The sequence below is a fragment of the Sporothrix schenckii genome (assembly GCF_000961545.1).
Source record: "Sporothrix schenckii 1099-18 chromosome Unknown Cont38, whole genome shotgun sequence".
Lineage (NCBI taxonomy): Eukaryota > Fungi > Ascomycota > Sordariomycetes > Ophiostomatales > Ophiostomataceae > Sporothrix > Sporothrix schenckii.
The window spans coordinates 820,090-846,103 of NW_015971139.1; the positions used below are offsets into that span (position 1 = coordinate 820,090).

Consider the following 26,014-nt stretch of genomic DNA (forward strand, 5'->3'; position numbering starts at 1 on the left):
ACCCGAGCGCAGCCATGAGACAATCATGAGGGCCACGCCGTTGGGGGCCGTCTGCATCACGGCGCCGACGATTGTAAAAAAAAGTGGCAAGGTTGGCGTTTATTTGAAAGCACGGGCTATGGGCTGCTGTACGGAGACTACCGCAAACTATTAGTGGGAATACATGCCTGGAAATCTGGGGAGACGCGAGGGAGTGCGGCCATTTTGGAGTCTACGTCCAGACGACAACCGCCCGGCATGCAACGGCGGGACGGAACCCCGACACACGATACAGTGGAGTGGACGAGAGTATGGGGAAGACGGGTAGTGGAGTTCTCTAGCATTGGTGGTGCGTGTGGCGGTTCGGTCGAATGCTTATTTTCAGTTTGACTCTCTTCTTGTTTTTGTTTTCGTTCCTAATTTTCTCTCTCTTCTTCCCGGTCGACTCGCCTCTGGTCCCCCAACATCACCGCCACAGTACCCATCCTTTTGTTTTGCAGTCCTCGAACCTGTTCTTGCATTTGTCCCGACTCATTCGTCCTCGCCTCGTCCCAACTGGCAGCGAATGCGCCTGGTAGGCATTGCTGCAATTCAATGTGATTTGGGAAATGATCGACAGCAGTTCGTGCTAGTTTGTTGGCGCCAACAGAAGCCTTTGCACAGAAGGCGGATGACGCAGGGATCAGAAGGATAAGAGCAGAGCTGCATGTCCGCTCACTCGGGTCCAGTTGCACCGATTCTGTCGCATTCCCTTCACTGACTGGTCTTTTCTCATTCTTTGGCAGACCTCGCACGAATACACAGCGAGAGGCACGACGTACTCGGCCGACATGCACTGTCCTTTCTCTTTTTCCACAACGGATCGTCTCGGACCACTCCTCGCAAACATGGGGAAGTCGGGGTAGTTTGTTTACGTCATGTGCGTCTTTCGAGTCTACAACAGAGTCGACAGAGTATACCGGGATTTCAGTGTCAAGCTCACCGGCTGGCGCCTCCTCTTTTTCGGCGTTGTTCGCAATGACAACTCTGCGCTGTATATAACGGAGGTACGTACTCGACTCCGGGGCACTTATTTAGATATCTTCATCCTCACCAGTCCTCTGCGACATGGTCACGTCATTGTCACCGTTCGTTTAAATTCGTTTATTTTCTCTTCATCCCACCCCCAGCATGGTCGCGTACAAGTGGCTGGCCCTCGTGGTCGCCGGCCGGCTTGCCGCAGCCTGGGGCACGGCCTCGGAAGACATTACCTACGTCCTGCCCATCTACGAGGGCGCCCTGGCCAACGACAGCCGGACCAACGACCTGGCCATCCTGAGCGGCATGAAGTCGATGCTCGGCACCGGCGGCCGCAACACGAAGCTGGGCTTTTCCTTTTCGTCGTGGTGCCTGAGCCGCGACGTGTCGTCGGCGGCCGCCAACTACACGTTTGACCCGACGAACCTGGACTACGTCCTGGGGCTGGCCGCCGAGCTTGCGCTGCCCATCCTGGTGCACGCCAACAACGGCCGCTGGGCCGACTGCTGCACGAGCAACTCGGACGGCGGGTGGAACGACGCGCTGCTGGACGCGATTGCGGCGCAGCCGGACACGACGATGCAAAACAGCGCGGGCGACTCGCTCTACGGGCACGACTACGGGTCCAACTACTTTTCGTTTTCGCGGTACAACGACTACTACCGGTCGTACAAGCGGCGCAACCTGCAGGCGTCCATGCGCACGATTGCCGCGTGGGCGGCCGACCACCCGGCTCTGTTTGCCGGCATCAGCCTGGACTCGGAGACGCTGTACGCCAACGACGCCGCCGACTACAACCCGCTCTTTGTGCGCGAGTGGAAGGAGTGGATGCAGCACACGGGCCTCTACGGCGCCGGCGGCGCCTACTTTGGCCAGGGCCGTGTGCCCGCCTTTGCGTCCGTCGCCGACTTCAACGCCGCCACGGGCCAGTCGTTTGCGTCGTGGGACGACGTCGCGCCGCCGGCGCCCCTGCGCACGGGCGACCCGTTCACGGAGGAGTGGCAGCGGTGGCGCATCCAGGCGATTGTGCACACGACGTCCGACGAGACGGCGTGGATCGTCGAGGCCGGCATCCCGCGCGACCTGGTCTACGGCCACCAGACGCCCGAGCTCGAGTTCTACGCCTTTGCCGACGATCTCACCACCGCCACGGCCGCGCTGGGCGCCGGCGGCTACACGGCGTACGGCCGCGCGCCGCTGGACTTTCAGAGCATCGACACGCCGCTGCGCGCCGACGGCGGCAACAATTTCGGCCTGTTTGAGCTCAACCCGCTGAGCACTGACGACGCCTTCGCGTACGACACGCTGACGACGCTCTGGCGCGACGGCGCCAAGATCCTGTGCCCCAACGCCTTTGAGAACGTCACGGCCAAGGACCAGTACGCGCTCTTCGGCTCGCCGACCACGGGCGACACCTGGGGCAACAACATCAACAAGTTCCTCGCCACGTACGCCGACACGGCCCGGCCGCAGCAACCGCCGGGTTGGAACCCGGGCCGCAAGGTCTTTGACTTGTACGACGCCTTTGCAACCGCCACGGCGTCCGGCCCGGACAACCACCTCGCGGCCAATGGCTCGTCGGGCGGCGTGGCCCTCAAGACGGTCTACGAAGCCGTCGGCGGCGTCATCACCTACACCGTCCCGCTGCCGGCCGTGCGCGATGGCCAGCGCCTCAACTTTTACGCCGCCCTCGGCATCAAGGACGGCGCCGGGCCCAACGGCGGCACCGCCACCTTCCAGGCCGCCATCAACGGGGACAGCCTCTTGCTCGGCAACGGCATCATCCTCCCGCCCACCTACTGGACCTGGAAGCACTGGCTGCCCGTCCTGGCCGACGTCACTGCCTGGGCCGGCCAGACCGTCTCCTTCACCCTCAGCACCACCGGCAACGACGTCTACGGCTGGACCCAGTGGGGCTCCCCGGCCCTTTACCAGACGCCCGCCGGCGCGTCCGGCGGCGACACGCGCGCCAGCAACCTCGCCCTCCACAGCCCGGTCACCGCCTCCTCCGACGACCGCAGCGCCCCCGGTGGCGGCTGGGCCGTCGCCTACCTGACCGACGGCAACGTCCGCGGCGACGCGGCCACGAGCAACGGCTGGTCGTCCGCCGCGCACGCGTCGTCGCAGGCCACTGAATGGGTCGCGGTCGACCTCGGCCGCCAGCAGTCCGTCGGCAAGGTCGTCCTGCACCCCCGCAGCGACGTCTCGACGGCCGCCGGCACCGGCTTCCCCGTCGCGTTTGTCATTGAGGGCTCAACCGGCAGCGGCAACGCTTGGACCACGCTCTCGTCGCAGCCCAGCTACGGCGCGAGCATCAAGGCCGGGCGCGCCGAGGTCATTACCTTTCCGAGCGCGACGGTCCGCTACGTGCGCGTCACGGCCACCGAGCTGAGCGGCGTCGGCGGCGAGACTGGCTATCGCATGCAGCTGGCCGAGCTGGAGGTGTATGCGTGACGTGACGAGTGACGAGTGAGCGAAGCGAACGAGGCAACACGAACGGAGTGAGGCAACACGAGCGGAGCGCGTGACAATGCAACTTGACTTCAAAATAAACCCCTTCGTTGAAGGAGAAAGAACAAAGAGAATTTGCTCGCCACAAGCCCGCACGTGAAAGGAGATGACTTGGAAAAGGGGACAGCCATGGAACGGAGAAAATTTGAAGCACCTTCACATTAAAAAAGGAGAGGAATAGGAGAGATACTCTGTTTCCACACCGTTTCACTATGGTATTCTTTGTATAGAAAGGGGTGGATGCCGACGCGGCACTATTTATTTCGTAATTCGTATGTGCGACAGAACTGTCAAGTAACAATGCCCTGCCCAGCCTGCCGAGTCTGCCCAGATGCCGAGTCAAAGTCTTGTTTGTTTCGTCGCTTTCCTTTGCGGCTCCTTTTTCTCGGTATTGTTATGCACGTTGGATTTATTTTGGGACTCCATTGGCCGTTGCAATGACGCGGAGAGAGCGCTGTACGAAAGAGTATCTTACCATCAAGAATCCCTGTAGATTTCTGACAAGACCCGGCGACCACAGCGCAAAATGAGGTGACAATGCCCAAAATGGCCTGAATGACCTGAAATCGACCCCTAAAGTCCCCCCCCCCCCCCAAACTGTTACAAAACAACGAGCAGTGACCCACATCGAAACACCCGCGACGGCAGGCGCCGGACCCACCCACCTCAAGGAGCCCCAAAATGTCTCCGATTGCCTGTAAAATGCCACCAAATGCAACACAATGCCACCAAACGACAACCCCCGGACACACATCATCGAACCACTCGACGGGCTGTGCCAATGAAAGCGCTCAGAAAGGACGTCTTGGACGTCTTGGTCGTCTCGTCTGCCGGGGATCGCTGACCAGGGCTCTTGTTGTTTTGGTCTCTGGTTTTCTGGTTTCTGGACTTGGAGGATGTCCAGAACGGAACAGCACGACGCATCCAGCGTCTTCTGCTGGGACTAGACTCTCGTCTTTGAAACTGGCCAAGGGCAGTGGACTTCCCATGGCTGCGACTGTCACGTCCGCCTTGTCAACCTTGTCCAGCAAGCCCACAGCAGGCTAGACCCTGGTCGATTCCTGTGGCAGTGAGAGACGAAGCGAGGACAAAAAAAGAAAGGGATATCCAGTACGGAGTACGATATGTGATGAGATTGCATTATCGTGAGGCGTGACGAATGCCTTCTGTGACGACAAGGGGTTGGTCTCCTTTGCTGCATATGAAATGTGCAGCCCGCCACGTTTTTGTTTCTTTCCTTTGTTCGTTCTTGTTTATCCTGCCTCTGCGTCTATTCTAGCTAGTTCACGTATTCATTCATTCATTTTTTTGTCGTTCATTTTGTTCCCTTCTCTTCTGCGTCCTCGTTCAGTTCCATCTACATCTCGTCTCATCTCCTCGCAGCCGGCCTCGACTTCCATTCATTTGATTATTGCTCCTTTTCGACAACGATACCCAACGGGCACCTTTGCATTTGACCAGCACGACCATCATTCAACGATACTCACCTCTTTCTCCGCTCTCACACACCACCTGCATCATCATGCCCGCCCTCCCGCTGGTCATCGACTTGGACGCGATCCGGCAGGGCCTCGACGACGACCTGACCCTCGCCGCCCGCCGCCTGCACAGTGTCGGCCACGTCCTGCTCCGACGAGACACAAACAACCACGTCGGCGAAGTGGTCGCTGTTGGTGAGTCCACTCTGCCTTGGCAAGCCAGTCTGCTGACTTATGTGACTGATGGGCGTCACTAACCGTACAGTCGCCGCCATCTTTGTCAGTATGAGTTTGTTGCTGTACTGGGGCATCAAAAAAGGGGGCTCTTGCGACTGTGCAGGACGGAAGAAGTAGACGCACCTTTGCTTTTTCCTCAACTTCATTTTTATTTTCCTTCTTCTACACCCGACTGGTCGGTAGCGTTTGCTGTACATACTTTTTTCTTCAAGATACATACGCCTCGGCCGTCGAGCAAACTCCGCCAGGCAAACCATATTTTATTTTCTTCACTTTGTTTAAGCGACTGGTATTTTTAGACTATTGCTAAATGCAACTTCCTTTTCTCCTTCTCATTTCTTGGTTTCCATCGCAAAGCATGCTTGTCTGCGCCTTGCTACCTAACTTTGCCACCTACGAGGACATCTTTTCGATCCGCGTCCAAAACATCACTTGTTGCCTCGCCGTCTCATCGTGCGACCTCTGGCTTGCAGCCCTGCGAACCCCATCTCACACCTAGAGCTCTACCTTGTCGCCCACCAGCCACGCCTCCATCGCCTTGTACATTGCCTCCCATCCGGCGTTCCGCGGCGTCGGCAGCTTCGCGTCCACCGCGTATCCCAGCCGACGCTGCATCACGCCCAGGTACCGGTATCCTTCGGGCAGTTCGTCCTGCATATACGCCCGCTCCTCGGCCGTGAGCGCGGGCGTCGAGTGGCCGTCGGCCGGCACGATCTTGTCCTTTTCGTAAAACAGCTTGACATACACGGTGCGCCAGGCGGCGTCGCCGGCAGGGCCCTTTATCTTCTCCAAAAAGAAGAGGAAGCGGCAGTCGCAGTCGACATCAAATTCGATGCCGTCCCCCGGGTTGACGAACCGCTGCGTGATGGTGGCCTTCATCTTGCCGACGGCGCGGCGGACGCTGCGGGACGGAGCAGAGGAGGGGACGGTGGCGTTGCCACCAGCAGTGTCCGTGCCCGTGCCAGTGACCGTGTCATTGCCGCTGCGCTGGCTGGCGACGGCCGTGTCGCCTTCGACGTCGTATCCTTCGCCGGGCGCGTCCGGGCCCAGCTCGACCAGCGTGCCGCACTCGCGGTGCTGGATAAACACGCCACGGGCCTTGCCTTCTTTGGACACGTTGATGAACGCGTCAATGTCGCACGGACCGGACCAGGCTTTAAATACGGTGAGCGGCGAACAATGCAAATGTGATGAGAGCACAGAGGGGAACAACATACTGGTCCACACCGTCGCTTTCGGGGCAAAGAGGGAGCGAAAGTTTTGCCACTCCGACGCGTCACGGTACACCGGCCAGCCTTTGCAGATCTCGGCGACGGCGAGGCGGTCGAGAAGGTCATCTCGAGGACCGTTGATGTGCGAAAACACGCCCGTATGGGGCTCAGTGGGGGAGGTCATGGCGTCGGTGTCGCGTATGTGTCCGTGGCTGTCTTGGTATCGAGCCGGCTAATGTTGGGATGTTTGGTGAGAAGAGGAAAGAGGTGAGAGAAAGACGTGAAGAAAGAGAAACATAAAAGGGGCTGTAAAGGGGGAAAGAAACGGCACGGTCGACAAAATATATGGCAAGAGCGGACCTTCGTTCCTGCCTTGATTCCATCACTCTTTCCTCTTCTGGCCGCCAAAGACATAACATCACGGGAACATACACCATATTCTTGTGTCACCGTCCATTCCCCAACAGGAAGGCATCCTCACCGTTCGCGTCGTATTATGGAGAGAGGCGGAAATCATGATTGCTGGAGACAACAAAACGTAAAATTTGAAGGCGTCGGCCCCGACCACGAATGAGGAGTCAATGTCGACTTCCGTCTCCGTAGCCATGTCTGTCACACGTGCAATTTACACGCTGCAGCTGTCCGTCGTGGAGCCTGCAAACAAGATGAAATTAGAATGTATGGCGCTAGGAGTGGGAATTCGTGCAAGTGTTGTGGATTTACAAGGCAAATAAGCCAAGGCATTCTGTATGAGGAAATGTAGGCCGACGGCCGCGGACAATGGGAAGAGAACCCGAAGGTGTGAAATGGCGAAAAAGGACGGGACGGATACGGAGAGGAGTGCAATATTACGGGAACAAAGGCGGATGCTCGCATCCACACGGCACACACTTATTATGCAACACAGGAATAACAGCGATTCAGGGGCCACGAAGGTGTTGGGAGCGAATGGTTCCACGGAATATGTCATTCTTTTTTACTAAAAGTTTTGTAGCATATGTACATGAGAGAAGAAATATGAGACGAATGTAGAGCGGCAGGTTACTTAATTTCCTTTTCACGGAAACCGTGCAGCCGTCCGCTCTCCCCGTGCATGATTGCATCGCGCACATCCCTTTCGGGAATGCAGCGTGCACGTTTCTGGCAGGTGTACGTTCCTCGTCTAGTTGTCGAGGCCGGGGCAGTTCTCCGACGTGATGCTGGTGATGGACGAGTAGTCGTACGGGTCCGTCCAGATCAGGTCGAAGCTGTCGTCCGGGTACGTCGGGGCGTTGTTCGCGCCCAGCGCCTGGGCAATGTTCGTCAGCTCATCGTGCTCCCAGCAGAGCAGGATGTTGCCGCTGCCCGAGTAGTTGTCAATGACATTCTTGACACAGCTCTCGTCGTCGCGGTCACACGAGGTGTCGACCGTCAGGCCGAGGTCGGTGGCCAGCGGCTGCACCGTGTCCAGGGGGCGCTGGCGCTTGCCGGCTGTTGTGTCTTGTTAGCAACGCCGCAGCATCTGAAAGGGAGAAAAGGGACAAGAGGCAGGGGACCCACTCGACAAGGGCTGCTGGGCCATGATGTGGCCAATGTTGTAGCTGCTCGAGGCGCCAAACACAGTGCGCAGGCACTGGGCGCGCTCCAGACCCTGGGCGCTGAGGCCGTTGCCCGAGGAGGGCTTCTCGCCGTGGCGGATGAGGTAGACCGTGGGGCCGGACGCAGCAGCCGAGGCGGCCAGGCCAAGGGCAGAGACGAGGACAGCAGTCTTCATGGCGGGCAAGAGGATGATTGATGGGAGGTGGAGGGAGAGGGGGAGATGCAGATGAAGATGGAGGGGTGACTGGCAAATTGATGGTCTCACATCGCAAGGAGGAGGCGGGCTTTTATATCTTTCGGAGCCGGCTGAATATCCCAGATCGTGAAGCGGCCGGTCTATTGGGCCGCCAGCAATCTAGACAGAGGCGAAAGATGCACGATGCACGATGCAGAGCCTTGGCACGCGTCTATCAGTTAAGCTTTTCGTGCCGTCGGTCGCTAGAAACGGTCAGAGACGGGCAGCATCAAGCCATCAAGGCAACGCGCAGTCCAAGTCAGCGAGTGGCTTGGCCCACGTGCTTGCGATGATGCAGGGAAGAGAAACGAGTCGACAGCTCTTTGCTCCGCCGATCGCCATGACCTGCAGAATGAACTTCGGTCAACGCTAGCGGAAAACGCTTTGGAAAGTACGAAATAGTACGAAATACTCCGTACGGAAAACAAACAGGGCTAAGCGAGAAGGAAACGAGGGATGTACGTGGGGGAAGAGGAAAAAGTCAATAAACAAGCCGAAAGCATCACCGAATAAACAAAACGGAACACGGGATGAGGGACGGCCATACGAGCGAGGAGAGTGACAAGCTGTGGGTGGTGTAAGGCAGCCTTAGCGTAGCTGTTTAACAGCATGTGATCCAATTGCGATTAAAGGAGCTGAAATGCAGGTATACGGGGCTCCACTAAATTTGACGCGATCGGCCCCTGGCATCTCGTTGTGACTCCGGTCCACAAAATCTGATGCGCATTCGCCAATGCCGACATCCACCTCGCGCACGACTGCTCTGCACACCCACACCGCGAGTCGTTGTCTGGCAGACGGCCCCCTTCGATCGTTACTTTCTTTTCTTTCGATGCGCTGCGACGCAACCGTTGGACCCGAGGAAATCCCGACGCGTGAGCAATCGAAGAGCCGCACTCCGAACATCATTCATCTGGATCTCGACTCCACTGCATCACGCTAGGCCTCGGACCTGGGCTTGGCATCCACCGAAATACGGGGGAGCCTCGACTCCTTTCCCCAAGTTGCGCAACAACGTCCGTCGTCGTCGGACCCATGCCCACGACAGGACCACACAGGACCACACAGCGACCACACACGCGCGCACGCACCAGACCAAGATGGCGAGCACGGAAACACAAGTGATTGAGACCGAGGCGACGGCGGTGCGCGTGGCCAAGCGGGCGGCGTCCGACGAACCAGAAATGGCGTCGGACACGAAGCGGCTCAAGAGCTCGCACTCGCCAGTCGACGATGCTGCCGCTGCGGCGCCCGTGGTGAAGACGGAGGAGGTGGAGGTGGACGCGGATGCGGCTGGGGGCGAGGACGCGAAAGCCGGTGCGACGGCGGCCACGACCGCGGAGGGGCCGGCCGCGAAAGCCGAGTCGACACCGCCGGCGGCGGGCAAGCCGGCGATGCCGGCGCGGATTCCGTTTCCAGAAAAGGTACGCAGTGTGGGCATGCGTTGTTTGCCTTTTTTTTTTTCTCTCTCTCGAAAGCCACAGCACCACTAACCCTTGCAGCCCGCCGTCGTCGAGGAACGCAATGGCGAAATCCAGTTCAAGGTGGTCAACAACGACAATGCGCGCGAGAGCATGATCATCCTGACGGGCCTCAAAAACCTGTTCCAGAAGCAGCTGCCCAAGATGCCCAAGGACTACATTGCACGGCTCGTGTACGACCGGACGCACGTGTCGCTGGCGATTGTGCGGCACCCGCTGGAGGTGATTGGCGGCATTGCGATCCGGCCCTTCAACGAGCGCAAGTTTGCCGAGATTGTGTTTTGCGCGGTGTCGTCGGACCAGCAGGTCAAGGGCTACGGCGCGCACATGATGGCGCACCTCAAGGACTACGTCAAGGCGACGTCGCCGGTGATGCATTTCCTGACGTACGCGGACAACTACGCGACGGGCTACTTCCAGAAGCAAGGGTTCACCAAGGAAATCACGCTCGACAAGCCGCTGTGGATGGGGTACATCAAGGACTACGAGGGCGGCACGCTGATGCAGTGCAGCATGGTGCCGCGGGTGCGGTACCTGGAGGTGGGCCGTTTGCTCCTCAAACAAAAGGAGACGATCCGCGCCAAGATCCGGCCGCTCAGCAAGAGCCACGTGGTGCATGCACCGCCGGCGCAGTGGGCGGCGGCGGCGGCGGCGGGCGAGGCCCTGCCGGCGATTGACCCGCTCGCGATCCCGGCGATCCAGGCCACGGGGTGGTCGCCCGACATGGACGCGCTGGGTCGGGTGCCGCGGCACGGCCCGCACTTCAACGAGCTGCGGCGGTTCCTGTACCAGATCCAGAACCACAAGCAGGCCTGGCCGTTTTTGACGCCGGTGAACCGCGACGAGGTGCCCGACTACTACAACGTCATCAAGTCGCCCATGGACCTGTCGACGATGGAGGAGAAGCTGGAGCGCGACGCGTACGCGACGCCCAAGGACCTGGTGGAGGACCTGAAGCTGGTCATCAACAACTGCCGGCAGTACAACGACTCGACGACGGTGTACAACAAGTGCGCCGTGCGGCTGGAAAAGTACATGTGGAGCCTGATCAAGGAGACGCCCGAGTGGTACGAGCTGCTCGAGGACGAGTAGGCGTACAACAGCATGCCGTCGAGAACGGCCAACGAACGACACGACATTTTTTGGATATTTCTTTTTTTGGATATTTCTTTTTTTGGTGTTTCTTGGATAACGGATAGCGTTGGGTTCTGTATACAGTTTGTTTGGATGTATGTTTTGTGTTGTTTCGTACTATTTACGGATGTTCTCTTTGTCTTACTTGTTCCTCTCACATACGGTGTCTGCGTTCTGTTAAGATGGGATTGTCTCGATTCGATACTGTCTGGGTACGTATTTCTATGTGATAACTGGAATCAAATGCCGTCTTTCAACTCTCACCGCACCGATGCCCCTCCGCTACTCATTTTCGCAGGAAACGCAGGACCAGGTACGCCAACAGACGGTAGCCGACCGTGATGGCGATGGAAATGCCGATCCACTCGCCGACGTGGTTGGTCCCAATGTTGAACGCGCGGAGGACGTCGGTGCCCTCGATGATGCCCTCGGCGTTGCGGGCGCCGGCGTACATACACTGGTACGACGCGGCGGTGCCATTGGCGCCGACGGGGGCGGCGGCGTCGCACAGGAAGTCGCGGGCGCCAAACTCGTTGACCATCATGCCCTGGAAGACATAGGCCTGGTAGTCGATGTAGTGGAAGGCGTACTTCCAAAAGACGTTCAGGAGGGGCATGGGGACGAGGAAGCCGCCGACGGCCATCCAGAGGCCGTTGGAGAAGGCGGTTACGGCGAGGGCGACGACGAAGACGGGGAAGATGCTGGCGACGAGGACGACGAGGGACTCGGCGGCCAGCAGGTCGAGGAACAGCCAGAGGACCCAGCGCAGAAAGGCGGCGCCGTCGGGGCGGAAGTTGGACAGCCAGTAGGCGACGACGGAGAAGACGAGGGAAATGAGGAACAAGAAGGGCAGGCCGATGACAAAGTTGGCGGCCAGGAACGCGAGGGGGCCGACGAGGCCGTTGGCGCGCTCGCTGCGGAAGGTGTGCAGGTCCTCCAAGAAGGCGGGGACGTAGGCGACGGCCATGAAGCTCATAAAAGCGCCGCCAAAAAAGATGGAGTTGATGCGCGGCTGGATGGCGTCCTGGTGCGTGGAGAGGCGCAGAAAGACGGTGCCCATGAGGACGCCGAGGCCCAGGTACATGACGACGCGGATGGTGTAGACGACAATGTCGCGGTGCGACTTGATCCAGGCGCGGTGCAGCAGGGTCAGGGGCCCGCGCCAGAGGGGCAGGCGCGGCGTCTTGAGCTTGGCGAGGCTGGGGCGGCTCGCGGGCGCGTGGGCGGCGGCGTCGATGGCCGCGTCGAGGGCGGTGCGCTCGGGCGAGGCGGCCCAGGCGGCGACGACCGCCTGGGTGCGCGCGCGCACCTCGCCGTCGCGGTCGAGGTCGACGTTGACGAGGTCCAGCAGGTGCTCGGCCGGGTTGGTGGCGGGGGCCACGGGGTAGCCGATGCGGTTAAAGTAGGCCGGGGCGGCGTCGACGGCGCCAAAGTAGCACATGCGGCCGCCGGACAGCAGGGCCAGCTTGTCAAACAGGCGGAAGGTGGTGGTGGACGGCTGGTGGATGGAGGCGACGACGACGAGATGGTTGCGGCGGGCAATCTCCTTGATGTAGCGGATGACCTCGACGCTCAGCGCCGAGTCGAGGCCGCTCGTGGGCTCGTCGAGGAAGAGAATGTGCGGGCTGGTGACGAGGCGGCTGGCGACGCCGAGGCGCTTCTTCTGGCCGCCGCTGAGCCCCTTCTTGATGGGCGTGCCGACAATGGTGTGCGCCTGGGCCTGCAGGCCAAAGCTGGCAATCAAGTCGTCGACGCGGCGGCGGGCCTCGGCGCGGGACACGGTGCTGGGCAGGGCGAGGCGGGCGGCAAAGAGCATCGTCTCGCGCACGGTGATGCTGCCAATCAGAGCGTCTTCCTGCTCGACGTAGGCGGACACGTCGCGCAGCACCGAGGCGGTGGCCTGCTCGCCGTTGGCCAGCACAAGGCCCGTCGTGGTGGCGCCGGCGGCGGCCGGGCGGTGGGCGAGGGCGTTGAGCAGGGTGGTCTTGCCGGAGCCGCTGGGGCCCATGAGGGCGAGCATCTCGCCGGCGTGGACGATGCCGGTGGCGTCTTGGAGGATGGAGAGCGGCGCGTGGGTCTGGCGGTCCTTGACGACGACGCGGACATCGCGCCAGGCGAAGTGGTCGACGACGTCGTTGACGAGGTGGGCCGAGGGCACCGCGTTGAGTTCGATGTCGTCGGTGGTCGCCGTCGACATTGTGGGAATGGAGTGGACGGGGTCAATGCTGAGGGTGGTTTCAGGGGGAACACAATGAACGCGTTTGCGATGACATCTTTGGATGGTGCTGGATCACGAGTCAACGAAGGAGGACAGACGGCTCTTTTAAATGAAAAGACAGGAGACAGCTCGGCGACAATCTCGTCCTATAACAGGTGGCCACTATTTCGATGTCCTCCGGGTGCGAAGCTTGGGTCTTGATTCCCTTTGCTCCGTCCCCGTCCCAGTTTCCTCGGGCCACTCGCTCCTCGCGCGTCTCTGCTCGTTCAGCTTATCTTGCATCCTCGCCGACGTCCAGATAGGGAAATTATTCAAATATTCTGTGTCAGCCGCCCCTTATCCCGACAACCTGCGGCTCGGTGGGACACGCTGCAGTGCGCCGCCAGGCTGTCCTCCTATCCGAGGCCGTCCCACGCCCCTCGTCCCTCGTCCGAGACGTGCATGGGCAACGGCCCAAGTGTCCAGGGCGCCCAGATGCCGTCTGAATGGCCGCCTCTTCCTCGGACTGGCCGCCGACAGCCGTCTTGGAACGGCAAGAGAGCCAAAGCGAGCCTGCAAACCCGCAAACTCACAAAAACCGCGTGCCGTCTACAAGAGACCGATCTTTGCCGGCAGATGGCCGCTGCCGTTTCGATATCCAGTCTCCAGTTTTCAGTCTCCAGTTTCCATCGTCGATTCCATTCTTAATGCCCCATAATCGCCGACGTTGTGCTGTCGTACTCCCCTCTGGGCTGCATGACTCGAAACGGCATTTCCAATACACCCCTTTGCGCGTGTTAGTTATTAGTGCCCGGAAAAGTGGGTATTACTGGGTGTGTGGGTGGCGGAAACGAGAAAACCAGTTACGGCGAAGATAATGTGGTCGCCGGGGATCTGGGCGGACTGGTAGTGGTGTTCCAGTGGGTGCTCCAGTGGGGACGACGGGGCCTAACGCGGCTCAGCCCAACGATTCTGCAGCAGCATCGGCGACCCTATTTTGGGCGGCCGAGTCAGAGGGAGTAGTCGCCGGCCATTCACGTGACGAGGTTACTTGTCACTCCAAGTTCTCGCCTCGGCCATTTTCTCTTCGGCGACTGCGACGTGCGGGCTGGATTGTGAAGGATCTTTTCGTCATCTGTACGTCTGTCCGACGGGATACAACCTTCTCTGCAGGATGTAGAGTTGGAGGGCTTACATGAAGCTGAATGCAGCCACCACCACATCGTCGACAAAGTGGCGTTTGCTGCCAGCTGTCATCAATATATTTGTGGCGCTTCACAAGGTTCTGTTTCTGTCCGAAAAAGAGTAAGCGTCGACCATTTATCTGCTGAAGAGTTTAAGAGGCGTGTGGCGTCTTGACCATGTCTCATATGCTGAGGCGGTCGAACACGGAGTGCTGGCCTGGAACGTCTGTGCACATAATCTTTTTGTACGCGTATTGACGTATTAATCCTCCGTAGGGCTGCAATGCCCGTGCACGCCGTGTTTTGACGAGCCGAGGATGTGACAATTAAAGTTGACGTTGTGTTGTCATCGTGCGATGTAGATTTTCTGTGTGTCTTTTTTTTTCGGTCTTTTAAAACCTAAAACACAAAATACGTCCTTTCCTCTTTCTGATTATCTATTCACTTATTTCCCTTCTCTCCAGATTCCCTTAAAAAGTACAAAAAGCGGCTCGGGCGGCAGTTGCCAGCCACTGGTGGGATCGAATATCTTGGTTTCCTGGCCTGTTTACATTTGCATTTATCCAGGGCAATTTTCCGCCTTGTCGAATAACACGGAAACAATACAAAAACATCACCATCGCAACCGGTCAAGTAAACATGACCATCTTTGCTTTCAAACCAATCACTTTCGGCGCGGTGAACAGCATAGAGCTAGGATGGGTAAATTATGTCCATAGTCATGATGTTGTTGTTTTCCTACAAATAAATTGGTTACATAGTCTCGGCAAAGAAAACGGTGGCTGAACAGATATTCAAAGTCCATACAATACATATACATGACGATGCGCATCAAAACAGTGTATTCCCATCTGACTTCTCGATGCTTTCTTGTGTATTTTGGTGATCAGCTCTCGACAACCAGCAACGCAGCCTCGAAAACCAGTCAACAGCACGACCGATACACATCTACGAAAAGCAAACAAAAAACAACATGTTGATCCCGACGTGGCTGCAAGTGTCCACCGCCATTCTCAGCCCGGCCGTCTCCCAGAACGCACAGACAATCAGTATCGTCCCACGGCTGCCCGACCCAAATGCGGCACCCAACCCCATGCCCGCACCCTACACCACCTGGGAACCCAACGGACAGCCCAGCGTCGTCGGCAGTGTCCCAACGCTCGTGCCAGCACCTCCGCCCGCCGCACCCCCCGCCGCGCCGCCAACGACGGCCTGGGTCCTGCCGAGTCCGACGCCGGAGCCCGTGCCCGTCCCGTTCTCGCAGACGCCGACCTGGACGCCGGGTGTGCCGTCCGCGCCCAGTCTGGCCCCGCAGCCACAGCCTCAGCCACAGCCACCACCTCCCCATGGCGGCCCGCCCCCCGTCGTCGTCGGCGGCTCGGCCACTGTCGTCCTCAGCCCCGACAAGACAGTCATTGTCGAGAACCCGGCCGTGACGCTGCCACCCTACGGTGCCGGCGGCCCACCGCCCGATGCCGCGGCGGCCTGGATGAGCGTGCCGCCTGGGTGGTACGCGACGACGTACTACATGTGCCAGGGACGGGGGTGCGCGTGGCACATTAAGATCCAGCCGGTGGCAAGCGGGGGCAGCAGGCAGAGAGGCCGCCTTTGGTCAGGACTGGGACAGGGCATGCTTATCGCAGTTGTTGTGCTGGTCGTGCGTTGATTCGCGGCGGGAGGGTTGCGGGGGTTTCTGTCTGGTCTCGTTTTTGGCCTCTCTTACTGCCACTTGTCTGCTTCATCATGTATACACAGCTGCTGTAAACACAACATTCACTGAAATAGTTCCATCTCCCACATAACCAATAATATGCAGTCGTATTGATCGTATAAAACTTCGTAGATGAAATAAACAGAAGGCACACCGACGTACCGCCGCGTAAAGCGCCGCACTCCGTAAGCAATAACGCAACACACGATCTTTCAAACGTAGGTTTCTTGCAACACGGTACACAAACAACGGTTGATGGGTTTTGGTCGCCCGCAGTTGTTCCAGGCACATCCCCATCCCCGTCTTGTCGGTTCATTCTGGCCTTGTAACGACAGTGACTGGATGATCCGTCACAAGTATTGTAGAATAGGCCAGGTCTATGCCTCGGACCTAAATCGAAGTAAATGTGTATTTTCTTTTAACTGTAACGTGACAACTTTGACATAAAACGTTGTGCGGCCCTCGAGAGGTTGCGTCTATTCTTGCTGACAACACTAGCCACGATCGGTAGGCTGCTTAGACTCAACACGTGTAAGCTCCCCTACCAGATGTTTCGCCCGCATGGTTGTGGCCTCCTTCATTAAGACTGCCTTTTATTTGTAGCCCATCACCCGACGGCGCATGAGTACCTCGTGGCGTTCAGTTTTGGTGACAAGGTAACAGCTTCAATAAACTTAACACGTGCGTCACCCATATCACACTTGAACGTTTCGATGGCCTCAAGGTCCCGTGGGACCTTCTTCTCTGCTCCGTCGAACTCGAGCTCGAGTTCTCCGATGGCACGTTCTGGCTCCCTGTCGTTGAGGGCGACTTCGTCACTCATCTCAGCCAAAGAAAAGGTGCGTAGGACATGTTACAAGGACACATTCGTCGTCGAGCTTGATGAGTCCCAATATGTCAAGTCTACCCAAAAATAAATCGTGCATGTCGACCATGGGACTTTGCAGATATCACATCTTCTTGCGACGTCACCTCTTTCACATCATCTCTAAAATTAGCGAGTTGGTTCTGGAGTAAATCGTTACTGCGTTGGGCCGCAGACGCCATGGACTTGGTAGGAATCGGCTGGTGATCGGATCAGAGATGATCTGAATCTGGTGCATATCCTGTGAAGCTTTTGATCATTTCGTGTCCCATAATCCGACTGTCTTCTGCGACAGTGTGTCGTGGATGACAAGGGGTTGAATTTCTTGACGATATCCCAGTTCAGAGAAAGAGCTTCCGATGAACGCCCGATGAGAATAGTATTCTTCCGCTTGGCAGCCTCATCGGCTAAACCAGTCAGAAGTACATGTCGATATCCATAAAACCACCAGCGCAAAGAACGTTCATGCTTTGTGTTGTTGGGTTTGGCAGCTGAGATACAAAGTTCACGTTGTTGTACACAGTTGAACCAAAGCCCTAAGAGAAGTGCCTGGAACCACTGCGGATGTTCACTTCTCGGCACGTCCAGGATGAAGCCTTTGTAGGGACGACGTGCCATTGACCGTACTGTCCACGGGACACACGAATCAGGATCTGAATCAGATGCTAGCAGGTCGCGAGGAGGCTCTTCAGACATGCGAGCAATGTTTCTACCCGCAAGTCTCTAGGAGACACATCAGACATCAAGCGAGATTCCAAGCTTTGTCAAATGTGCCGATAAGTATACCTGTGAGGCAAAAGGTAGACTCATGGCAGAGACTTTGCAAATTTCCATTCACTCGTCTTCGAGCATACTGTCGTCCTCAGACCGGTTCATAAAACAAGACATCACGAAACACAGTCAACATTCGGTGGCCATACTTGCCTCCGTAGGCAGATTCAAGACGGCTGGTCGTCACCATTCGCGCATGTCCATTTCGTGACCGCGACACGATACTCGAGACGCGTGGCTCGCTCTCCTGAATTTCATTGGCGGGCGTGTGGCCTGAGGCCAATGTCGGAGTAGCTGTGGTGTCGGGACGGCCTCGACCATCAAATGCCGGAGTGAAAAGCAAGCTGGTCCCTTCATAACAGGTCCATCATTGACATGAACGGTAGCTAGAACTCTAGAGAGACGGTGGTCAGCATGTCGGTTTCAACAAACAACAGCGAAAGTGAAAGAAAAGAGAGTTTGGGGAGAGGCTTACATGTCCCGTTGCATCTCACTTTGTTTCCTCATAAATTGAGGATTGAGTAACATTTTCAACCTGTTGATAATGGCACGTCTTGTGGCGCCACCTCTTCCCGCGCAGGCACAAGTATTCCATCTTTGACGGGCCGACTGATGAGCCCACCTCGCACTCAAGTCGCTCTGACCTACGGGATGAACCCAGGAAAAGTGGGTCCACCATACTCGTCAGTCCCCCCAGTTCAAAGGAACTGTCAATCCATGTATTCGACAATCGGTATAGAGGTGATGCATTTCTTGTGAAGTTGATATGGTAGTATCTTGGTATAGCCATCTGCCTGTTGTTCTTGGGTTGGCGAGTAGACAAAGGTGAAATACTTTTTGATGTGATCTGTCGAAGTGTCTGCGCATTGTCGCAGTAACAGACAAATTGGTAATCGAATTGGTAGGTTAAGTTCGCGTACGAGTCGGAGATGATAAATACCTTCCTTGACAGCATTTGATAAGGCGAGAAGTTCGGCTTTAGTCGTTGATGTCGTTACAGTGGCCTGTTTGTTTGCTTTCCAGAAAATGGGTGCGCCAAGGACACGGAGAAGTAGTCCTTGGGATTCAGATTCAAGCGCCGGACACATCACAATTGTTCGACTACTGTCGAGAGGCGCGTCGTGTGATCTTGCAAACACGTCTCTTAACCCAATGAACGGCTTCGAGTACGTCTCGTTCATTTCCCTGTCCTCCCAGGGATGTCAGATGAGTGAAGGAAGAATCTCGATCCGACCCGGTCTCAATGTTGCTCATCGAACATATGTGGCAGGCTGTCTCGCGATGCTACCGGTCATCCACAGTGTCGTCTGTACTTTGTTAATAAAATGGAAGAAACTGAAGGGCAAAGGAAGGTCGGTGCAGTGACTGACCTCTTGATGGTTCCGTAAAGCATCTGTACGTCTGCTGGTGAAACATCATCGCCGGCTGTGCCGGACTGTGCGCTGCCACCATAAGTTGGGTTGGTATGCTATGCTTTTCTGGCGTCGCCATTTTCGATGGGCCTCTCGGACCCAAGGTTGACCTGCGTCTGCATAGGACCGAAAATGTAGTCGTAGGCCATAACAAGACCCGGTAGAAGACGCAGATAGTCAGAGACTGAACACCACATTTGGTGATGGTCGAAGAAGAGAGAGAAAGGAAAGAAGGAGAGAGGGAGGGGGAGAAGGAGGGGAGAGGGGGTTTATGTACTTTTCTGGGCAGACAACTGCAGACAACTGCAGACAGCTGCGGGCAAAGCCGAGAAACGGCGGGCATGTGAGCTGAGACTGGTCAACAGATCGGCAGGACAAACACCGGACGTCACGACGCAAAGGTGCGGCGAGAGATTCACATGCAAAGCGCCCTACAAAACCTCACAATCCGTCACTTTGGTACTGAATTTGCTCTTTCCTTTTCTCGGAAGATTACTTTTTGCTACATTTGGGACAAAACTCAGCCTAGGAGCTGTGACGGTTCCTCTTTTCCGTCAGTGTCTGTTCACACGCCCATCGCATTGAGTTGAAGTGCTGTTTTCGCTGGTTTTCGCTGGTTTCTTTTGTTTTCTTTTTCTTTCTTTCATTTTCTTCGCGTTTTTGTTGTCTTCTTTTCAGCCCAGTCTTCAACCACGGCCATGTTTTTCTCGGGCTCTATTGACTGCTCCTCCCTGATCGTGATCACTTTTTGTTTGTCTTTGCCATCAGTATATCTTGACTCACCTGTCGTCCTGCCTCTCTACATTTTATTCTCTATTTCTTTCATTCTGTCGGTTTTCTTTTTCTTTTTCTTTTCATTCGACCCGGCATACAACAGTCAAGTCACTCTCAGCGTCCATTACTTTACTCTTGTCCAACTTCTTTCAGCCTCTCACCAACGTCTCTAAAGCTGCACTTCACCCACCTTTCACTTCTTCGTTTTGGAGGGGAAAGGGAGGGCAGTTTATTTCTTTTTTCGTTACAGAGCAGCCAGGCCGTTGGCGTACATTCTTCAGGTCCTCTTTTCCTCTTCTTGCCATCAGACTACTCAGGTACATTTCATCAATCTCCAATCTACTTTCCGTAGCTTAGTCTATGCCTTGTCTTGGTTCTCTCTAACTCCCCCTCCCCCTTTCGGTGCTAATTTTCCTGTCATTTATTCATCATGTCAGTCCTTTCTTAGACAGTATTGACCATCCATGTCTCCTCCGTTCCTCCGTTTCCCAATGTTATGCACTCAAGCGTTGTCCCCATCGTCAGGCCTCTCTGTCTTTTGTAGTAGTTCCAGGTTCGAAATCTGATTTTATTTTATTTAGTTTTCTTTCAGCCTTTTACGATAGCTGGTGGGTTGTTTCTCAGTGTCAAATCTCTTAGCCAAATGTATATAAGCATTGCCGTCCTGTAGTCTTTGGTGTCAGACTCTCATCAGCTCTCCATGTTACCTCCGCTATACACGGTCCTTTGTTTTGTTTTTTGTCATCTGGCTCGCTTTTCTATTATCTGTAGCTCCAGTCATCTGCCAGTCGTGTTTCTTTACAAGACTCTGCCTTACATCATCTGTCCACATAGCCCACATTGCTGTTCTGGGACCTCTATGTCTGTCTTCACCTGTCAGCTCATATTACCTCCTCGTAGCTATTTACTTTCTTTGACATTTTTTGTTCATCAGTCGCGTCTTGTAGCTCGTCTAGCCTTCCCACCCAAACAGCGCCCCAGTATCTCTTGGCCTAGGATAATCCGGGGACAAAGTGTAGGGTATTTGTTTCCACATCACCTCAGCTCTGGTTCACCATTGCAGCAACTTTATCCCTGCCCTTTTAGGATTGTGGAAATGCCCCAGAGGATGTCTTCCGTGTTGGATTGGAGGATTTTACACATAGTTTTATTAAATACAAAGCCAATGATTTGTTGATTTAAGCACCTGAAGGCATTGATCAATTTTTATATTCATGTAATGGACGACATGTTCCATAGTTTTTTTTTTTTTTTTTTTTTTAAAAAAAACTTGTTTTAAAGCGTTGTCTTTCAACCATGGATGTTTTCTTTTCTGTACCTTGCTTTTGCATACAAGATCCAATCCGATCGACGTGGTATGTCAACAACCGCTGTGACAACGTTGTATGTTCAGCTCCTACTTTATCCGCGCCGTCAAAGACATGGCCACGTTTGACGTTGTCATGAATTGATACGATGAATGACTGTACATTACGTGTAAAAACACCATAACAGAGAACGACATGAAAACGCATTCTGCCGATGCATGATAGCCGCCCATCTATCCCTTTCCTTTTTGTAAACCAGTTCTCCGTCGCCATCGCCCGTCCGTGCCTTTTGTGTCCACCTGCTCTATATGAAAAACAAACCGTGGCATTGTCCCATGGGACCCTGTAAAGAATCAAACAGTCATGCAGTCGTAGCTTGTGCGTCCTCACTCGCGGTTCTCAGTTCCGACCACCGCGTCTGCCGCCGCCGCCGCCGCCGCCACTACCTCCACCGCGTCCACCTCCGCCTCCGCCACGGTGCGTCCGCGGCGCATCCGCCACGACCACCAGCCCTGGCGTGCCCCGGAGGCCCATCTTGCCCACCGTCGACTTTTGGATGGCCGGCGTACTCACCGCGTGCAGCCCATCGCGCGCGAATTCGTTGGCCGCCGCCACCAGCAGCGCCTTGTCCCAGTGCAGGCCCTTCATGTGCCCGTTGTAGTAGCCGAGCCACGCCTGGTACGTCTTGCCCACCATCGACTCCTCCATGCGGTCGATGATGGGGCCCAGCTGCGCGGTGCTCGACAAGTCGGGCTCCGTGCGCACAAAGTTGATTTCGCGCAGCACGCGTGTCGGGAAGTAGGACTCGATTGAGGCCACCAGAAACACGCCGCGCCCCACCTCGGCGCCCGACGACCCGGCATCGGGGCCGGCGCCGTTGGACGGGTCCGTGCCCGCGGCGCCACGCGCCGTGCGGCCCAACCGGTGGATGTACGACTCCTTGTCCATGGGCAGGCCGACCTGAAACACGGTGGTCACGGCCGGGAAGTCCATGCCGCGCGCTACGACGTCCGTGGCCACCAAAATGCCCGTGGCGGCGCCGCGGAAGGCGCTGGTCACGTTTGTGCGCTTGGACTGCGCGTGGCGCGCGTGCAGCGTCCAGGAGGGCGGCATGTCCGGCAGGTTCGCCAGCAGGTAGCCGTAAAAGTCGGCGAGCGCCGCCGTCTGCGCAAACACAATGGCCTTGAACGTGCCGCCGGCGCCCTGCGCGCCCTGCGCGCCCAGCAGCTGCTGCTGCTCCCGGCGGAGGGCGCCCACGAGGGCCGGCGCCAGGTCGGCAAACGTAGGCACCTCGACGAGCAGCTGCGTGACGCGCGCGTGCGTCGACGCCTCGCCCTTGGGAATGGTGGAAATGGAGCGGTAGCCCGGCGACAGCACGAGGCTGGCGACCTGCGCGACGTGCGACGGCACGGTCGCCGAAAACAGCATGCCCTGCCGGCGCGTTGACACCTTGTCGGGCAGGCAAGCCACGATGCTCTTGAGGGCCGGCAGGAAGCCCATGTCCAGCAGGCGGTCGGCCTCGTCGAGCACCAGCGTGTCGAGCCGGGCCAGCGCGTCCCGGATGGCGGGCGTGCCCGACACGTGGTCCAGCAGGCGGCCCGGCGTCGACACCAAAATGTCGCAGCCGGCTAGAATCTGCTTTTCCTCGCGGTCCTTGTTCGTGCCGCCCACGGCAATGCACACGTGGTAGTCGGGCAGGCGCTGCAGCAGGTTCTTGGCCTCCTTGGCAATCTGCATCGCCAGCTCGCGCGTCGGCGCCATCACCAGCAGCGAGATGTGGTTATCCTGGCGCGTCGACGGCCCCCGCCGCTTGTTGAGCATCGTCTGGATCGCCGGCAGCAAAAAGGCAATCGTCTTGCCCGTGCCCGTCTTGGCCTGCACGAGCGCGTCCAGCCGCTTGGGCGGCAGCAGCTCGTGGATCGTGGCCGCCTGCACGGGCATCATGTGCGCAAACTGGAGGTCGTGCGTGATCGTGTCGATCAGCACCGGGTCCACCACCACGCCGTTGGCGTTGATGTCGCTGAACCGCGGCGTGTCCGACGGCACCGCCTCGCTCAGCATCGGCGTGGCCACACCAGACATGTTGTTGGACGAAACGCCCGAGGCCACAGGCGGCGGGAAGGGACGCAGCGTGTCGACGGCGTCGGTCATAGCGACATCGCCGTCGTCGCCCTGCGTACGCGGCCCGCCGTTGCGCCCACCACGGCCACCGCCACGGCCACCGCCCCGGCCACCACCTCCACCGTTTTCTCCTGCTCCACCGCCGCCGCCGCGGCCACGGTGTCTCGGCCGCCGGTTGGGCTTTCTGCCCGGAGCCTGATCGGTCATTGGCTTATCGTTATATTGTGTGGTATTGCGTCGTGTGGTAATGCGTCGTATAGCAACGTATGATGAAAGGAGTCAGCTTGCAGAGTGGTCGTCGATGGCTCTGTTTCGAGGGTAAACACTCTTTGTTGCAGAGTCTTTGTTTTGGAGCTTGTTATTGAGGCCCTGCATTTCTGGTGCGGTTTTGGGATTTAGTTTCCACCAATTTTAGACCGATAACAGTTAAGATCTGAGATAAAGAATCCGGCAGAATAAGGCGGTGAGCTACTACATTGTACTGTCGTGGTGCCCAGCCTTTCTTTCCTATTATGGTAATTCCTGCACTGACACACCTAGGTGCATAATGTCACATTTATGTGTTCACGTTGCAATCGATTCAGAAATCATTTATTCGACGAGAAAGAAAATGTATTGTACGTACCTTGCATCCCACCACCGCGTGGCCGAATACGACTCACCTTTCAATCTAGTACGCCCAGTGTCTAGTACTCCCAGTGGACGAGCTCGTCCGCTACGTAGAGCCTGGGCAGCTCCTGGCCGTCGCCAAAGTCCAGCGAGACCACCATCAGCGAGCTGTTGTCCTCGGGCAGAGCCTCTGTCTCGTATGGGTGGATCGTCGGCGCCAGTCCCAGCGCCCGCAGCTCCGACACAATCGCCACCACATGGTGCGGCGCCTGCAGCTCGCCGTTGCCGTCCTGGGCGGCGACCACCATGCTCACCGTGTCCTGCGCCCGTAAATGATGGCCTTGGCCGTCCGCCTGCATGTTCGCATACCGCGCACCCACCTCGCTCAGGATCCGCTGTAGCTCGTCCATGGAGACCGTCAGGGCATGGTCGGACGGCGACGGCGGCAGGCGGGGCATGTGCGCCAGAATGGCTTCCAGCGGACAGGCCAGGACGATGACGGTGCCGCCGTTGAGGCAGTCTGTGCCAATGGCCGGCATCTTTGTGAAGTCCACGGCGTCGACGTCACCAACGGGAACGACCACCATTACGTCCTTGTAGACTTCCATGAGAGGCGTAGGAGCAGACATTGTGTAGATGATGAGAAGGAAGGCGATAGTAAGACTGTATGAATGTGTGGTTGTGATTTTGGAATGGACAAATGAAAACATAGTGTCCAAGGACAGAAGCAGGAGACATATATATACAATTTGAAAGTGCTTCGTGAAATGATGTTCAATTCAACAGCCCATTTGTTCAGATTTATGTGACAGACTGTGCATATGTACGAATATCCTAAGTTTGTTCAATACTGTCATTCTCTTGCTCATAAAATTACAAACAGTGCTGCACCTGAACAATACGGAAAATCACGCTTATCCTCTCCGTTATGTATTGTTGTATGTTTTTGTCGGTAATAACAAGTTGTTCATGGATACTACACAGTGTCTTTGTTGGCTTTTTTCTTTGGTTTATTTTTATTCGTATTTTGCTTTCCAATATTTATATTACATTTACGTATGTTCCAGTACTGATTTGCAAATAAGTGAATAAAAGATTCGGACACATGCATTTGTTACTTTAGTTGCATTATGAGTTTCATTTGGAAAAGAAAAGACTTACTTGTATTGTTTGAATATATATGTAGTGATCACCAGATCAACCGAGTTATACAACTACGACAGAAGTACTTGCAATGCTACGTCTACGACCGACCAGCGGCTGTTACGACTTGCAATGACTTACCTCTTTCTTCAACGTACCGTTTTGTCTCTTAATCGCCGAGCCACAGGACATCCGACTCCGGCGGAGGGGGCAGACTGAGCAACTCCTCGTCATCGACGAGGAGAGTGGGCAGGGCTGTGTGCGTAATCTCCGGCGCCAGGACGACTACGCTGCCCAGGGCCTTGTTGCAGCGGACGTCGCCGGTCGGCTCATCGAGCTGGCGAAACACGGGCTGCAGTTGCAAGCACTCGAGGCCGGACTTGATGATGCGGAGCACATGGTGCTCGATGCAGCCCTGGTCAAGCTCGTCGACCGGGCCCAGCACGACGCAGACGATGTCGGAGGAGGGGCACTCAAAGTGACTACCGGCGACGACTTCTTGAATCATCTCCTTCAGCAACGCGATGAAGTTGAAGGCGCTCTCCTTTTCCTCGAGCATGTCGAGGTGGCTGGCACCGGCGTCGACGCGGCCGTGAGGCAGGCCGAACCGGGCGACGATGCAGGCCGTCGGGCAGGCAATGACCACCAGCAGGTCGCGGCCCATGTTCGTGGTGCCCAGCGACTTGGTGTCGCGGAACTCAACCCACACGGACTTGTTCACAGGGAGACGCTCATCGGCCAACGCATTGTCCTCGAGGTGCTCGAGCATCGTGTGGCCAAAGTCTTGATCCCGACAGACAAAGCGGTCCAGCTCCTCGTTGAAGTCGAGACTACACTTGTGGTCTCCGTCACATGCCATCGGATCGGCCATGTTGGACCTGTCTCTGCGAGACGTCTTTTCAGTGTTTGTTATTGGGTAGAGGGTTGAAGATGATCCTAGAGAGACCTGCCGTTTTCTTCCTCGAAAGTGGGAAGAGGACTAAGCAGAAAACAAGGTCTACAACACTGAAAAGACGACCGTTAGAGACACTAGAGTCCAAAGTAGCACGAGATTGGTTG

General features: G+C 56.7%; 12 protein-coding genes across 12 annotated transcripts; 5 read left to right on the forward strand and 7 right to left on the reverse strand.

Moving 5' to 3' along the window:
• Positions 1 to 1,149: 1,149 nt before the first annotated feature.
• Positions 1,150 to 3,450, forward strand: SPSK_05994 (uncharacterized protein; the record flags this gene model as incomplete). The annotated part of the gene is made up of 1 exon (XM_016732702.1): positions 1,150 to 3,450. One exon carries the CDS (start codon positions 1,150 to 1,152, stop codon positions 3,448 to 3,450), a length of 2,301 nt encoding a protein of 766 aa, XP_016591987.1.
• A 738-nt stretch (positions 3,451 to 4,188) lies between these two features.
• On the forward strand, positions 4,189 to 4,554 carry SPSK_06746 (uncharacterized protein; the record flags this gene model as incomplete). The annotated part of the gene is made up of 1 exon (XM_016733443.1): positions 4,189 to 4,554. The coding sequence occupies one exon, from the start codon at positions 4,189 to 4,191 to the stop codon at positions 4,552 to 4,554; it is 366 nt and encodes a 121-aa protein (XP_016591988.1).
• Positions 4,555 to 5,029: 475 nt separating this feature from the next.
• SPSK_06768 (uncharacterized protein) lies at positions 5,030 to 5,339 on the forward strand (the record flags this gene model as incomplete). The annotated part of the gene is made up of 2 exons (XM_016733465.1): positions 5,030 to 5,180; positions 5,251 to 5,339. 2 exons carry the CDS (start codon positions 5,030 to 5,032, stop codon positions 5,337 to 5,339), a joined length of 240 nt encoding a protein of 79 aa, XP_016591989.1.
• Positions 5,340 to 5,717: 378 nt separating this feature from the next.
• Positions 5,718 to 6,617, reverse strand: SPSK_06516 (pathogenesis associated protein Pep2; the record flags this gene model as incomplete). The annotated part of the gene is made up of 2 exons (XM_016733220.1): positions 5,718 to 6,376; positions 6,440 to 6,617. The coding sequence occupies 2 exons, from the start codon at positions 6,615 to 6,617 to the stop codon at positions 5,718 to 5,720; spliced, it is 837 nt and encodes a 278-aa protein (XP_016591990.1).
• Positions 6,618 to 7,595: 978 nt separating this feature from the next.
• On the reverse strand, positions 7,596 to 8,186 carry SPSK_06643 (phosphoglycerate mutase family protein; the record flags this gene model as incomplete). The annotated part of the gene is made up of 2 exons (XM_016733344.1): positions 7,596 to 7,903; positions 7,973 to 8,186. 2 exons carry the CDS (start codon positions 8,184 to 8,186, stop codon positions 7,596 to 7,598), a joined length of 522 nt encoding a protein of 173 aa, XP_016591991.1.
• A 779-nt stretch (positions 8,187 to 8,965) lies between these two features.
• On the forward strand, positions 8,966 to 10,819 carry SPSK_06114 (histone acetyltransferase; the record flags this gene model as incomplete). Its single annotated transcript, XM_016732821.1, has 2 exons — positions 8,966 to 9,670; positions 9,749 to 10,819. 2 exons carry the CDS (start codon positions 8,966 to 8,968, stop codon positions 10,817 to 10,819), a joined length of 1,776 nt encoding a protein of 591 aa, XP_016591992.1.
• A 328-nt stretch (positions 10,820 to 11,147) lies between these two features.
• SPSK_06093 (ABC transporter) lies at positions 11,148 to 13,058 on the reverse strand (the record flags this gene model as incomplete). The annotated part of the gene is made up of 1 exon (XM_016732800.1): positions 11,148 to 13,058. One exon carries the CDS (start codon positions 13,056 to 13,058, stop codon positions 11,148 to 11,150), a length of 1,911 nt encoding a protein of 636 aa, XP_016591993.1.
• Positions 13,059 to 15,215: 2,157 nt separating this feature from the next.
• SPSK_06609 (uncharacterized protein) lies at positions 15,216 to 15,908 on the forward strand (the record flags this gene model as incomplete). The annotated part of the gene is made up of 1 exon (XM_016733311.1): positions 15,216 to 15,908. One exon carries the CDS (start codon positions 15,216 to 15,218, stop codon positions 15,906 to 15,908), a length of 693 nt encoding a protein of 230 aa, XP_016591994.1.
• A 652-nt stretch (positions 15,909 to 16,560) lies between these two features.
• SPSK_06818 (uncharacterized protein) lies at positions 16,561 to 16,776 on the reverse strand (the record flags this gene model as incomplete). The annotated part of the gene is made up of 1 exon (XM_016733510.1): positions 16,561 to 16,776. The coding sequence occupies one exon, from the start codon at positions 16,774 to 16,776 to the stop codon at positions 16,561 to 16,563; it is 216 nt and encodes a 71-aa protein (XP_016591995.1).
• Positions 16,777 to 21,481: 4,705 nt separating this feature from the next.
• On the reverse strand, positions 21,482 to 23,410 carry SPSK_06083 (ATP-dependent RNA helicase mitochondrial precursor; the record flags this gene model as incomplete). The annotated part of the gene is made up of 1 exon (XM_016732791.1): positions 21,482 to 23,410. One exon carries the CDS (start codon positions 23,408 to 23,410, stop codon positions 21,482 to 21,484), a length of 1,929 nt encoding a protein of 642 aa, XP_016591996.1.
• A 479-nt stretch (positions 23,411 to 23,889) lies between these two features.
• SPSK_06668 (uncharacterized protein) lies at positions 23,890 to 24,441 on the reverse strand (the record flags this gene model as incomplete). Its single annotated transcript, XM_016733369.1, has 1 exon — positions 23,890 to 24,441. One exon carries the CDS (start codon positions 24,439 to 24,441, stop codon positions 23,890 to 23,892), a length of 552 nt encoding a protein of 183 aa, XP_016591997.1.
• Positions 24,442 to 25,124: 683 nt separating this feature from the next.
• On the reverse strand, positions 25,125 to 25,826 carry SPSK_06607 (uncharacterized protein; the record flags this gene model as incomplete). Its single annotated transcript, XM_016733309.1, has 1 exon — positions 25,125 to 25,826. The coding sequence occupies one exon, from the start codon at positions 25,824 to 25,826 to the stop codon at positions 25,125 to 25,127; it is 702 nt and encodes a 233-aa protein (XP_016591998.1).
• Positions 25,827 to 26,014: the final 188 nt, after the last annotated feature.